Source organism: Semicossyphus pulcher, unplaced genomic scaffold, assembly GCF_022749685.1.
Source record: "Semicossyphus pulcher isolate SPU_LCO1_2020_fin unplaced genomic scaffold, fSemPul1.0.p SCAF_11, whole genome shotgun sequence".
Taxonomy (NCBI): domain Eukaryota; kingdom Metazoa; phylum Chordata; class Actinopteri; order Labriformes; family Labridae; genus Semicossyphus; species Semicossyphus pulcher.
The window spans coordinates 5443768-5457991 of record NW_027211615.1 but is presented as its reverse complement, the minus strand read 5'-3'; the positions used below and the strand labels follow the sequence as shown (position 1 = coordinate 5457991).

Here is a 14224-nt window from a genome sequence, read left to right as displayed (position 1 = left end):
CAGTGGTCAGGAGCGACCAGAAGTGATCAGGCGACAGGGTCATGGGCAGCCAAGGCTCATTGATGGGCCTGGGTTGCAAAGGCTGGTCCGTGTGGTCCAATCCAACTGGACCAGCCTACTGTAGCTCAAACTGCTAAAAAACTTAAAGCTGGTTCTGATAGACAGGTGTCAGAACACACAGAGCACCACAGTTTGTTGTGTACGGGGTTGTGTGGCAGACCGGTCAGGGTGCTCATGCTGACCCCTGTCCACCAACGAAAGTGCCTACAATGGTCACGAGAGCATCAGAACTGGACCACGGAGCAAAGAAAGAAAGAAGAAGGTAGCCTGGTCTGATGAAACACATTTTCTTTTACATCATGTGGATGGTCTGGGGAAGACATGGCACCAGATTGCACTATGGGAAAAGGGCGAGCCGGCACAGGCAGTGTGATGCTTGGGGCAATGTTCTGCTGGGAAACCTTAGGTGCTGCCATTCATGTGGATGTTACTTTGACACGTACCACCTACCTAAACATTGTTGCAGACCAAGTACCCCCCTTCTTGGGAACAGTATTCCCTAATGGCATTGGTCTCTCTCAGCAGCATAATGCGCCCTGCCACACTGCAGATATGGTTCAGGAATGGTTTAAGGAACACGACGAGTTCAAGGTGTTGACTTGGCCTCCAGAATCCCCAGATCTCAATCGAGCATCTGTGGGATGTGCTCGACAAAGTCGGATCCGTGGAGGCCCCAACTTGCATCGTACAGGACCTAAAGGATCTGCTGCTCACGTCTTGTTGCCAGATACCTCAGCACACCTTCAGAGGTCTAGTGGAGTCCATGCCTCGACAGGTCAGGGGTGTTTTGGCGGCAAAAAGAGGACCTAGACAATATTAGGCAGATCGGTGTATATTGTTGAAAAACCTGTTTTTAATAGTAATATATGGTAAGCTAAACATTTTCCTATTGGTTCCTTTACTTAAGTATACTTTTATGTTCAGTTAAAGTATGCAACTAAAGTAAAAGCTCAACATTCAAATTCCTCCTGCCAAAATTTACCTAGGGCATCATTAGTCCAAGTATTGGTTCTGCAGTAAAACTACTAATACTGTTTGGAAGCCTCTAACTTGGCATTCGCTGTCATCACCTTGTTTTTTATTTATTTGCTCCAGGCTGGAGCCTATTCAAGCTGTCATTGGGCGAGAAGCGGGGTACACCTGTACCGGTCGCCGGTCAATCACAGGGCTGACAAATAGAGACACACATCAGTCACGCTCACATTCACACCCACTCTTTGGATTGTGGGAGAAAGCCGGAGTACCTGAAGGGAACCACGCATGCATGCGGAAAAATATGCAAATTCCACTCAGTAATGCCCCAGACGTCCGAACCATGATTCATACAAGGGACCCTCTAGTTGCAAGACAACAGCACTGACCACTGCACCCCCGTGTAGCCCCATATATTCTTCTACCAATCAATTTTTAGAAATGTGATGCCACAGCAAGTGCTATCTCATGAGATTTGACAAATAGAGCGTACTCTATGCTCTGTACGACCATAGTCTATACATTTATAGACCCAACTAAATTCCAGCATTAATAAGCAATTAGCCACCATGGCAAGGAAAATCTTCCTAGTAATCGTATTAACTATGATAATAAAAGAAGTATGGAGTGGAAGTCGAGCAGGTCCCCGGCAGAAGGTGATCCACAATAAAGATCCACAGCAACCCTCGAGACACTGGAGCTCAAAAACTCCCAGGAAGATATAACGTTAGTAACAAGCAATAATGTAACATACATGCATACACATAACATACATGTGTGTCTGGTTCCCCTAGCAGTCTAAAAGCAGCATGACTAAGGGCCTAACAGTGGTGCTGGATGCCAGGCAGATTCCATCAAGGGCAGTTATTAGAAACTATCTCTTAGGTGTTTGAGGCAAAGCACAATAACTTTACTTTTGTCTGGGTTAAGCAGTACAGAGCTGCTGGCCATCCAGGTCTTCATGTGCCTTAAGGAATGCTTTAAGTTTAGTATACTGATTGGTTTCATCTTGCTTCATTGATAAGGATAATTGAGTATCATCTGCATAACAGTCAACATTCATTGAATGTTTCCTATATTATTACTTAGAGTTAATGCACGTCGATTAAATTCCACCACTGAATTTACCCATGTTTGATAGTTGAATGTGATCATGTTATTTCAATACACCCCAACACCACCACCACCACACACACCTCTCCTATCTTCATACACACACATCGGCTTGCCCCGCCTCTCTCTGTTTCTTTCAGATCTACGTTTCATGAAGTTGCTTGTTGATAATTACCTGACATATTGAAACGAGCGGAACCAAGGTGGTAGTGTTACCAAATGACATCAGGTCCAACAATCAAAAATACTTGGCAGCTGTTAATATACCTGGGTAGACTATCTAGGTAAAGACTGCGTTGTAAACACTGGATGGATCACCTTTGAAATATGTATCATATTGCAGACACCAGCTGGATGTATAGGTAGCTCCTTGCAGGCCGCCAGTTGAATAGGCCTGCACTAGAGCATCAATCGTGGTCCAGGAATAATGTGCGATGATAAGGTCTGACTCACAGTTGACGTTCAAGTTCATCACAAATGTGTTGATGGGATTGAGGTCAGGGCTCCATGCAGGCCAGCCAGCTTCCAAATCAAACTGGGAAAACATTTCTTAATGGGCATTTTCTTTTGCATGGTGAAACAGGAAACGGACAAACATTTGACACAAAGTTGAGGGCTCACTATTGGAAACTAGTCTACCATAAGGAAGAAGGTTGAACACATTGTACGTGTCTGTGTATTGACATCTCAGTTGGTGCTATTTCCAGTGTACTGTCCTCTTAAAAGTGGCAGGATGAAAGTGACCTCAGGGCACTATAGGGACTGTGGTGGATCAATGGCTTCAAACTGGAGTCCTAGTTTGCAACAGCATCAAAATAGTGTCAGCTACACGGCACAGTAGGGTTTATCAGTCTCCACAGAGAGACTAATGAGCTCCGATGCCTCCACGAATTAATCTGCTCTTTTATATTACTGAAGCACATGAGACAAGGACACTGGAAAACATGTAAGTAAGACCATTGTATTGCTTTCTTGACTTTCCATTTGATGAAACTTCTGAAAACTACTTATTTTATTCGTTGACAGATGATAACAATGTGAAAGAAGATGGGTGACTGGAACTTATTAGGCAGCATACTAGAAGAGGTCCACATTCATTCCACCATAGTGGGGAAGATCTGGCTCACCATCCTCTTCATTTTCCGGATGCTTGTCCTCGGTGTTGCAGCGGAGGATGTCTGGGACGATGAGCAGAGCGAGTTTGTTTGCAACACTGAGCAACCCGGCTGCAAGAACGTCTGCTACGACCAGGCGTTCCCCATCTCCCTCATCCGCTACTGGGTCCTGCAGATCATCTTCGTATCCTCTCCGTCTCTGGTCTACATGGGGCACGCGTTGTACCGTTTGAGGACCCTCGAGAAGGAGAGGCACAGAAAGAAAGCCTGTCTGAAAGCTGAGCTGGAGGGGACAGACCCCGTCCAGGAGGACCATAAGAGAATCGAGCGAGAACTCAGGAAACTAGATGAACAAAAGAAAGTAAGGAAAGCTCCCCTAAGAGGCTCCTTACTGCGCACATATGTTTTCCATATCCTAACGAGATCAGTGGTGGAGGTGGGCTTCATCATAGGTCAGTGTGCTCTGTATGGGATTGGACTGTCTCCTCTGTACAAATGTGAGCGGTTGCCTTGTCCCAACAGTGTTGATTGTTTTGTGTCCCGGCCAACAGAGAAGAACATTTTCATGGTTTTCATGCTGGTTATTGCTGGAGTTTCTCTATTCCTCAATCTCCTGGAGATTTTCCACCTGGGGGTGAAGAAGATCAAACAAAGCTTGTACGGATATAAATATGGAGATGATGAAAGCGTGTACAGGTCAAAGAAAAACTCATCGGTGCAGCCGGTCTGTGTGCTCACTAACTCCTCACCCCAGAGGTTGATGCAGCTCACTCAGAGGACCTTCTCTGTTGTGCCCGATATGTCTCATTTGGCTCCTCAGAATCAGGAGGGGTCCAGCAGCTTCAACCAGCAGCAGAGCCAAGGTGACATCCAGGGTCTCCAGCAGCTTGGGTCTGTGGAGCGGCGCTTAACGCTGGACAACAGGAAGCCTTCCTGCAGCAGCGACGACTCAAACGGACCTCACAGATCAGTGCAGCTGCAGTACGCAGGACCTCGACCCACACTCATGGGGGGCCACATGGAGATCCCGGCCTCCCTGAGGATCCCTCAGAGGAAGCAGAGCAGAGTGAGTGGTTGTAAGGAGTTCAGTGATCTGAGTGATTCTCCAGAGAGCGACCACTACCCCACAGCCAGGAAGTGCAGCTTCATGTCCAGGGGACTGTCGGAGGGCAAGCTGGCTTCTCCATCCGACAGCACAGATTCCCAGAGTGGGACAGATGTCGAGGCCCAGCACCTCAACCAGGGAGAGAGTCCGATGGTGACACCACCGCCTGCCAGCGGGAGGAGGATGTCCATGGTAAGAACAGAAAATCATCATTTTTTATTTGTAGCCTCTAAAGAAACAGATGTCATTACTAAGTCATCAGAAGAGTATAAATGAATATACAATTGAAGCAGTACAGTCCATTTCAGATGTGACTTAAAATAAGGCTGAAAAGAATAACAAAATAAATGTGGACACAAAGAAACACCTGAAAAATTCCTCGCAAAAAAGTTGTGACCACATCCACCCGTGATGTCACATGGTACTGAAACACCCTAGGGTACACTTCACCATCACTGCAACAAAATTAAAAGATCACCCTCTGCAGCCTAAAAATTACCATTACCATTAAAATGGTAAAAAATATACTGCATATATTTAGCTGCCTGCACAGTAGCTTTAATAGATTTAAACAGTAGCTTTATAGATTTAAACAGTAGCTTTAATGGAAAAAAAACTGTAAGAACAAACAACAGTCAACATGTAAACAGAGAGGCACATACAAATCACAATCACATGTATTGCATATTACCCATATTGCATAATAACCAGTTCTCCTTATGTCTTTTGGGCCTCAGCAGCATGTTTGTCATTGTCTGCCACCAACATTTTCTTAATGTTCACATTAAACCAGAAGTTAAAACCAGGTTGATACTAGGGCTGGGTGATATGGCCAAAATCCTATATCAGATTCTTGATAACAATATATATCACAAAATATCATGTTTTCTGGTAATTCAAAAAATAATTAGTCTATATGAAATAACCACATGGTAAAGCCTATTTTTGGATAATCCTGTGTGAATTAAATACTACTAGAAAAAGTACAGAGTTTCCATTTTCACTTGGCCTGAGCCTGAGTCCTTTTCTGCACATTAACACGTCCATGTTAATAAATGCTCCGGGCTCACTTCCACATGCAAGGATTAGAACGTAAAGCGTTATCAAAATGACGTTATTGCGGTAAAGCGGTTCAGCTGCTGGTTTTGTGACATCACGATAGAGACGATATAGAAAAACACATTTTCATATTGTTTTAACGATACATATTGTCATATTGCCCAGCCCGAGTTGATACTAAAGCTGTGTAGATGTTTGGTTGTACCATGTTAGCTTAAAGTCTACACGAACCATAATATTGTTTTAGAAATCAATATTTTTATATTATAATATTTTTATTTGAATAACCATGTATTGTCCAACTTGTTTTTCTTTCAGAGCATGATTCTGGAGCTGTCTTCCATCATGAAAAAGTAAAGTTACTTTTGGATCCTGATCACAAAGCGGTTCTCATTCTGTCTCTCAACTTTAACTTTATGTTTTTATACATACTGTATTTATGTTTATACAGTATGTATTGTGCATGAACAATAACTTCAGTTGCAATGTTAACATGAATTTACATAGAAAAAAAGATTATATCTCCAGCTTTCATAACTTTGATATTGCATTATACTGATAGCTTCTTGCTTATTAGATTTGAGGGTATTTTTTACTGCAAATCAGATATAAATCAAAATGATGTTTGGCTGAAAGCACATGTGATTGCTCATAAAATGAGATAACAAAAAGCCAGTTTCAATGATATTTGACTAAAGATTGTTATTAAATATTGTGGATTTGGAAACCACAAAAAAACTCTGTGTGATTTATCAAACAGATCGAGCTGGAGAAAAAAAGGGCTCTGAAGTTTTAATATTTGACTGAGAGTAAAGCCTGATATTGTTTATGAATATATCCGACAAATGAAAACTTTTATTTTGAATGCTTTGTTGTCCTTGTTTTTTTCTATTAAACTCTTCCCCCTCTTCAGCAGGACTGAACTGTTTGTCTGGCTGTTTGTTTTTCAAATCTAAAATCTCTCTAATGGAGCTAACAGTGTGCTAAAGCTGCAGCTAGAGGATGGTAATGTCAGCCAGCAGGCCGGCCTCTGTCCAAAACTTTGTCCACTCAGCAGCTATTGATTTTCTGTGGATATTTCTGGTCCACTGAGCATAAACCTGTCTGATTGTTTAAACGTTGTAGCCTGTACCCCGGGTAAAAAAGTCTACTAATACATTAACATTTTTAAGACATTAATATGCACATAAGTTAAAAGGTTTCTGCTTCAATTTTGGTCAAAACATGACCTTGTGTCGTTGTTACGGCCGGGTATCGTTTGGACCCCAAAGCAGAGACGAGACTCCGATAAAAAGTACAAAAAGCTTTATTACGGATTAACACAAGAGAATGTTCAGAACAAGCTGTGGCGACAGGAGGTTGGCTGGCTTGCAGTGACCCCCCGTCAGAGGAAACACCACGAGGACCATACACATGGAAATGCTCAGGCACAGAAGCATGCAAAAAAGGCAGGCAGGCAGGCAGGCAGGCAGGCAGGCAGGCAGGCAGGCAGGCAACTCACCAGACCTGCGAACACAGAAAAACACGGGTACGGAAAGCACAATCAAAAATAGAAAGAGAATATACTACACCAAAATTGTCAGCTCTACCAAAGGAACTGGAATTATCTGGCGTCAAAGAGAAGTTGAAGCCAAGCTTAAGTAGAGGGAGGTCTGATGAGTTGCTAGGGATCAGGTGTGCCTAATCTGCCTGCTGCAGGTGAAGCCAGCCACGCCCCCTGTCACACACCAGCACTGCAGGAGAGGAGAAGAGAAAAGGGGGGAGGGAGAGCAGAGCAGACAAAAACCAAAAACAGAGTCCAACAAAAACACAAACCTAACAGTCATGTTCATCTTTGTTCAAATCTTTACTTCATATATAAATTACATATGGGGAATCTAGAATTACCGCCTTGTGGTTGTATGCCTCCGCCAACTAGTCAAGTTGAGGAAGTGATGATTCATACATGTACCTTGGGGTCTAAAGCAATAAGAATTGGATTGGAGTGACAACATGAAGCATGACGCTGTCACAGTGAAGTTGACCTTTCATCTTTTGGGTATAAAATGTCATCACTTCATCATTTTAAATTATTAGAAATTTGTGTGAAATTTTGTCATAATTAGCGCATTAATTAGTTATGAATTCTTGAGTTTTGGCCACAAATGTGTTTTGTGAGGTAACTTTGACCTTTGACCACATCAATCTACTCAGTTCATCCTTGAGTCCAAATAGAAGTTTGTGCCAAAATTTGTTGAAATTCCCTCCAGGAGTTTCTGAAAATATTGCATTTACAAGAATAGGATGGACATGAGATCACAGTGACCTTGACCTTTGACCTTTGACCACCAAGATCTAATCAGTTCATCCATGAGTCCAAGGGGACATCCATCCATCCATTATCTATAATGCTTATCCCGTTCAGGGTTGCTGGGGGCTGGAGCCTATCCCAGCTGCCATTGGGCGAAGGGCGGGGTACACCCTGGACTGGTCGGCTGTCAATCACAGCGCTGTCACAGAGACAGACAACCTTTCGCGGTCACACCCACACCTATGGGCAATTTAGAGTCACCTATGAACCTTGAGTCTTTGGACTGTGGGAGGAAGCCGGAGACCCGGAGGGAACCCACGCATGCACGAGGAAAACATGCAAACTCCACACAGAAAGGCCCACCTTACCCAAACCAGGGTTTGAACCAGTGACCTTCTAGCTGTGAGGCAACAGCGCTTACCACTGCACATTCCCTAAAAGGCACTTATGAGATATTGTGTTCACAAGAATGGGACGGAGGAAGGACGGACAACCTGAAAACATAATGCCTCCGGCCACGGCTGTCGACAGCGCAGAGGCATAAAAAGGGAAGAAATCACTGTTGGATTTATACCCCACTGAGTGTGTGCTATTTTTTAACTATATCACTCATAGTTACTAAAACGTTTGGAATTGCTCCAGTAAATTTGTTAAGCCTGCAGCTGTGAAACAGGCTGTTATGGCTGCAATTTTATCTTTGAGGGAAAATGAGAAGTACGTTGACTGAATATTTATATAGTGTGACTTTGGTGTATCAAATGCTTAGATTGCACTGAATACAATATTTGTGTAACATAAAAAATAACTAAAACCTCAATGATAGAGGCATTAGGGGTCAAGCAACTCCCAAGTTCTACAAAGAAAAATTAAGTTATTGTCAATGGAGTCTGGTGTCTTTGAAGAGAGCGATGCAACGTCTGTTTCTGGTTAAAAAATCATCTTCTTTTACGTTGCAGCCATTACAGCCTGTTTCACTGCTGGTGGCCTGATGACATTTACTGGAGCAATTCCAACACTTGTAGTACTTTTTGACTCTAAAATATTCTGACATGTTTAAAAAGCACCAGAACTGTCCTTTATTTGAATTATATTTTTATTTGTTTAGGGCTTTAATGACTGTGAAATGTGAAAGCTTTATGGTTTTGGTTTAGTCCCATGTTTTTCAACTAAATCTCCTAAATCTCCTAAAACTTCGTGAAGCATTTAGCAACTAAAAAGCAAGATATTTCTCTCAGGGGTGGTGGAGACCAAAGAGCTTAACAGAGCATGTATATTTACCAGTAACACAACTCCAAATGAAAGCTGCTGATTCTGCCGTCTGTTTGGTGGGTTAGGCAACAGTTTTTGGACTCAAAATCTACTAAAAAGAAATGCATTGTTTTTTTTTCAGTGCTGCCCCTAAGTGGTCAAAAAGATCAATACATGCAGCTTTAAATTTGACAAACAGTTCTTCATGTTTTTGCACAAAAGATCACAAAATGCAAAATATGATATGCATGTTTCTTTATTTCATAAAGAGAAATGGTGTCTAGACAAAAAAAGTCATTTATAGAACACTAGCAATTGAAATGAATGAAAATGGGGTTTGCACAATACCGTATTTACAATGGTTATTAAGTCATTTTAATTAATTAGGGTCATGTAGCATTTAAAAATTATAAAGGTAAGAACTCTTAGTAGAGAATAAGCAAATGACAACTATTTCAAATTGACAATATTAACACAAAACAGTCATCTAGAAAAATGAAAGAAAAAAACAACAACTTGAACTACAAGCTTAAGAGCTATTACATTAAAAATGATGCACCAAAATCTACGAATACAATAATCCATATAATCTGTGTAAAAAGCATGTAGAAAAAACACCTGATGCAGTTTGCTGATACAGTCATTGACCAGTTATGAGAGGTATGAAGGATTTCACAGGTAGATAAGTGTGAGAAAGTCCGCACTGGTGACTCAGGGATGGGGGCCGGGGCCCCTGCATACACTCACTTCATTTGAATGTGAACTATGGCCTCTGCAAGTTCTAAGGCAAATATCGGAGGTGCACTTGTATCCATGCTGACCCATCCCAAAAGTTGGATTAAAGACAAGGTGAGGAAACTCATTCTTTGTCTCTTTACACAACACCAAGAACCAGTCCGATTGAACGACCATCGATTTTACATGGCAAACATTTATCAAACATGACATGACACCTATTTGTAAACATTTTCCATTTTCAGTTTACTTAATGATCTCAGCCTGCGCGTTCAACCAGGATACCAGAAATTTTTTTTTTCAATAAAGTTTCAATCTGTGAGAAAGGCATGTTTTTGTTCATACTCTTCTATAGAACAACCTTGAAAAAGCCAGTGTTTGTTTCAGAGAAGCAGCAACAAAAAAAAAAAAACTAAACAAGACAAATCCACAGCAAAAAGGTACAAGCTTTCAGTTACAGGGTTACAGCAAAGGGTTCACTTCAATCTGCTGTGATGGAATCAACCAAAGATGTGTTTGGCCTGCACAGAGTGACCTGGAGGATTCCTCAAATCTAAGCATCAAATTATTAAATTCATTTTAGGTGTCTGCATAGAATTATTAGCCACATCATTTTAAAGCTGCACTAATGGATTTATCCATGAACATGGACCAGATGACTGCGTGTGTGTCGCCTGTAGTGACCAGCAGAAAAATATGTTGGTTTTGCTTTTACAACCAACATATTTTGCAGTAATGGCATGCTACCTAACCAGCACCAAACAGCAGAGATACAAAGTTAGCTACTTGCTGGTGAAAATACTGGAGGTGTTTAAGTCCAAAAACGGAGCTAAAAGAAAAGTGAATAATGGACGTACATTCATCATTAACACAACACTAAATAAATGCTAATGTTGCTCTTTACTCGATGTACAAGGAGGCAACTGTGTGGATTTGTTAGCCATTATAAACGTTAAAAGTTGGTAATATGTCAATTCTGTGTTTACAGCTGACTCTGCTGCCCCCAAGTGGCCAAAACAGATCAATTACTGCAGCTTTAAGGTTTTATTAAAGATATTTTAAGGGATGTTTTATGTGACTCTTAAGAAAAGCAAGTCAAAAAATAAAGAAAAGAAAAGAGTTTGCTTCAGAGTGAGATAGAGAGCAAGTTTAAATGCTTGGCAACCTGAGACACTAAAGGTTCGCTTCACTCAAATGTCAAAACATATATTTGATCTCCACAGGTATCAAGACATGCAAATAGTTTTGGTCTTATGTTTCTGCCACCATCCCAATAGGCCAGAGGTCAAAGGACATTTGATTTAATTTAGGTTTTCATTGGAAACCACAAAAAAATACTGTCAATGAAAATGTGATTATCCAGAGTAACAGGGAAATCTCATGAGACAAAATATCCCAAAGTATTTGGACAAATAAATCCAAAACTATCTGCATGATTAGACGCCTCAAGAAGATACACATGTGGAAAATGTATCTGAGTTCAAACTAAGCATCAAACTCTAAACACAGAATTCCGACTTTATTCCAAGAATTTTGATTTGAAACTTCATTTTCTGAACTCGAATTTGGACTTTATTCGAGATTAGAAATCCGTCTTTATTCTGACGTTCATATCAGAACTCCAACTGTAACTTTGGAATTCCAACTTTTCTTAGAACATTCTGAGTTGAATTTTAGACCCTACTACTCTCCTGTACTCTAAAGATCAGTGACAATTAAATAGTTATTTCATTATTTTTTGTATTTTGAGTGAAGTGACCTCTTTGCCAGCGGTGGAAATAGAGGCTGACATTACATCTCTTCATTGAAGCTAATGAAGCCTTTAATGAACTTGCATGCAGCGAGACTCAAAGAGCTTAGAGGTCTGGACAAAAAGCTTTCTGACTGGAGGGTTGGCTTCAATAAATTGAAATATTAAAATTAAATTGGTCTAACAGAAACGAATCTACGCAAAAAAAAAGAGTGTGATCATTTCAAATTGTGAGGACATCAGAGGAGACACCCAGGAGCCGTTGTTACAATAGTGCTGCTACAACACAAACTTCATGAATTCATTTTCTCCAGACAAAAAAAACCAAACATCAATCAGAGTTGGTGCTCTCTGATGTAACACCAGGCTTCCTCCATTTAAGATCAAGCAAATGAAAAAGTACATTAACAAAAAATGAGTTGCATAATGTTTGCAGAAATGAAGCTTCTGTACTAGAGATGCTTCTACTTGAGTTTTGTGGCTTGGTAGAATCTCCACATGAGTAAATACTGTTTAGCTTCAGTAAGTATGCATACAAGCATGAAAAGAGCACAAATAGAAAATAGGGCTGAACCATCATTACTGCTCTGCACTCAGGCTGTGCCACCACATGTGTGCTGTGTGTGTGCTGTTTGTGTATGTGTGCATGTGCATGTGTTTGTGCGTGTGCGGGGTCTATGTTCTCTACAAAGTAGGGACAAGTCTTTTAACAATTTAAAGACAGATTTATAAAATACACTTAATTCTGTTTGGCTGTAAAACAGAAACAGTCTCACATGGAGATCTTATTTTTAACTACATCTAAAATTTACATCAGTTAAAGTCCGGGGGGGAGGACTTCAAAACATTTCATCGAAACTTTAAAGCCCCAATCCCTGATTTATTTGGCAAAAAATACTCAAAATATTTTTTTAGGAAATACATTTTTGTTACTTCAAAATAATCTTGAAGGAGAAAGGCTATGTGTGAGGCTGACCGCATTAAGAAATGACCGGGTAGAAATAAGTTTTGTTATGGGGAGTGACAAATTGACTAGCTTACTCGGACCACAGTTTGATTTTCTGTATATTGCTAGAAGAGGGTTAATTATCCATTATTAAGCATATTAAGTATTCACTACAGCACTTCCTATTAAATTTCAAAACCTTTTGTGATTTTAAACCGACAATCTCGAAGATTTCAGTTTTGTTCTCTTGGGCGCCACCTTATGGCGATATAAAGTAATTGCGGGAGGACACTTCCCAATTTAACCAGACGTCCACGGTTGGCTCCGGTTGTAACTCTTGATTTTTCCTGGCTGACGGTCGCTTTCCTTTTCAGACTGTTTGCTTCATCTGAGCTTCCAATTTGTTTCTTTTTCTTTAGATTCTCACTCAAGTTGTATCTGTAGTCATCCATCTTTTCTTTGTTTGTTCAGCCATAGTAGATTACTGTTTACTCGCAACACTTGCAGAGACCGGAAAAGCAGCCGCTTAGCTCCGCCTACCCTCTCTGGCAGACCAACCACTGCTGGCTGATGGAAAACGCATCACTAACTGGGCGACGCTTGTGATTTTTTCTGTGAAAGTCGCCACAGACACCCAGTCTGTAATACTGCAAATGCAAAGGCTTTCATCAGTGGGCCATAGGCTCAATTTCCTTTGTGTTATCTAATTCGGTGAAAGATAATAACTTAACAGACATTTATTTCAATGAAAATCTTCCAGATTACTACTTTAAATAAGTCGTGTTAATTAACCACACAGTAGGCTACTCTATAAGTGTGTGTGTGTGTGGGGTTGATTGAAGTCGATTAAGTTCTGAACATCCCTGAGAAATATAAACAGGAAACCAGTTTAGCAGATTTATCATAAACTAAGTTGTGTTTGTATATCGGGGAACTTAAATCCACATGATTATCTTTAATTGTGAGTTCATCTTCCGTTAGCGTTGTTTCCACGTCATTCATGCTAGTTAGCTGGTTAGGGTCAGATGCGGCAATTGTTTTCATATAGTTATTACATTATCTGATCCTATCATTTGTATGAATTTAACATAAAAAACATGCTTGATGGAAATATAAGTATATTATTATTATATTAAACTACTTGTCTGGTGCTGTTTTTTAGCCGTGTTACAACGGTAGCTAATGCTTCATTTGTAACACCAAACAGTGACTACTTTATCTTTACTTCCTCATGGCTTTTTCTCTTTTATGAAAACTTGAAGTGGTTTATGATAGCAGAAACCTCTATAGAAAAGAATGAATTCATCAGTTTTGCTCAAAAAAGCTGTGTGATGTTACAGACTAAAGGTCTCTGTGGCCAAAAGCTTCAACAAAGGAAGATCTTTGTCAAACGTTAGCTTTGTTGTTTCTAGCTAGCAGGGTAGCATGTGTCAAGGATGAAAATGCTAAACAATATTTTTTAGACGAGAGAGATTACGGATTAAATATTACACGTTAAAGAAAAGTGTTGGTATGTATCATCTACAGGAGAGAAACCAACAGCTACAACGTGTTTTGGTTTAGCTTCACGGAACATGGAGCAATTCGTTTTTTTGGTTTGTGAAACTTCAGGATGCTGTCGCATTTTTGTAAATCACTAAGGTTTTGTATTTTCAATGGCAAGTTTACTGCAGTAGATACTCATTTGTCAATGGGGAAACGTTTCTCTTAAACACTGTACTCCTTAATGAGAGAGTACTAGCTAGTGGAACAGTAGCTAGCCTAATATTAGCTTCAACTACTGATTAAGCTAACAGGGATGCCATTTTGGATTGGGGCTTGAAAGAGTAAT

The 14224-nt window shown here is 40.6% G+C and overlaps 1 protein-coding gene across 1 annotated transcript; it reads left to right on the top strand.

Moving 5' to 3' along the window:
* The first annotated feature begins 3192 nt into the window (after positions 1–3192).
* gja10b (gap junction protein alpha 10 b) lies at positions 3193–5781 on the top strand. The gene is made up of 2 exons (XM_069685600.1): positions 3193–4557; positions 5743–5781. Exons 1-2 carry the CDS (start codon positions 3193–3195, stop codon positions 5779–5781), a joined length of 1404 nt encoding a protein of 467 aa, XP_069541701.1.
* Positions 5782–14224: the final 8443 nt, after the last annotated feature.

Excerpts from the sequence above, each read along its gene's own strand:
- gja10b (XM_069685600.1), top strand. The coding sequence starts at position 3,193 with ATGGGTGACTGGAACTTATTAGGCAGCATACTAGAAGAGGTCCACATT. Across the intron at positions 4,558-5,742 it reads GCGGGAGGAGGATGTCCATG|AGCATGATTCTGGAGCTGTC; the intron begins GTAAGAACAGAA and ends TTTTTCTTTCAG.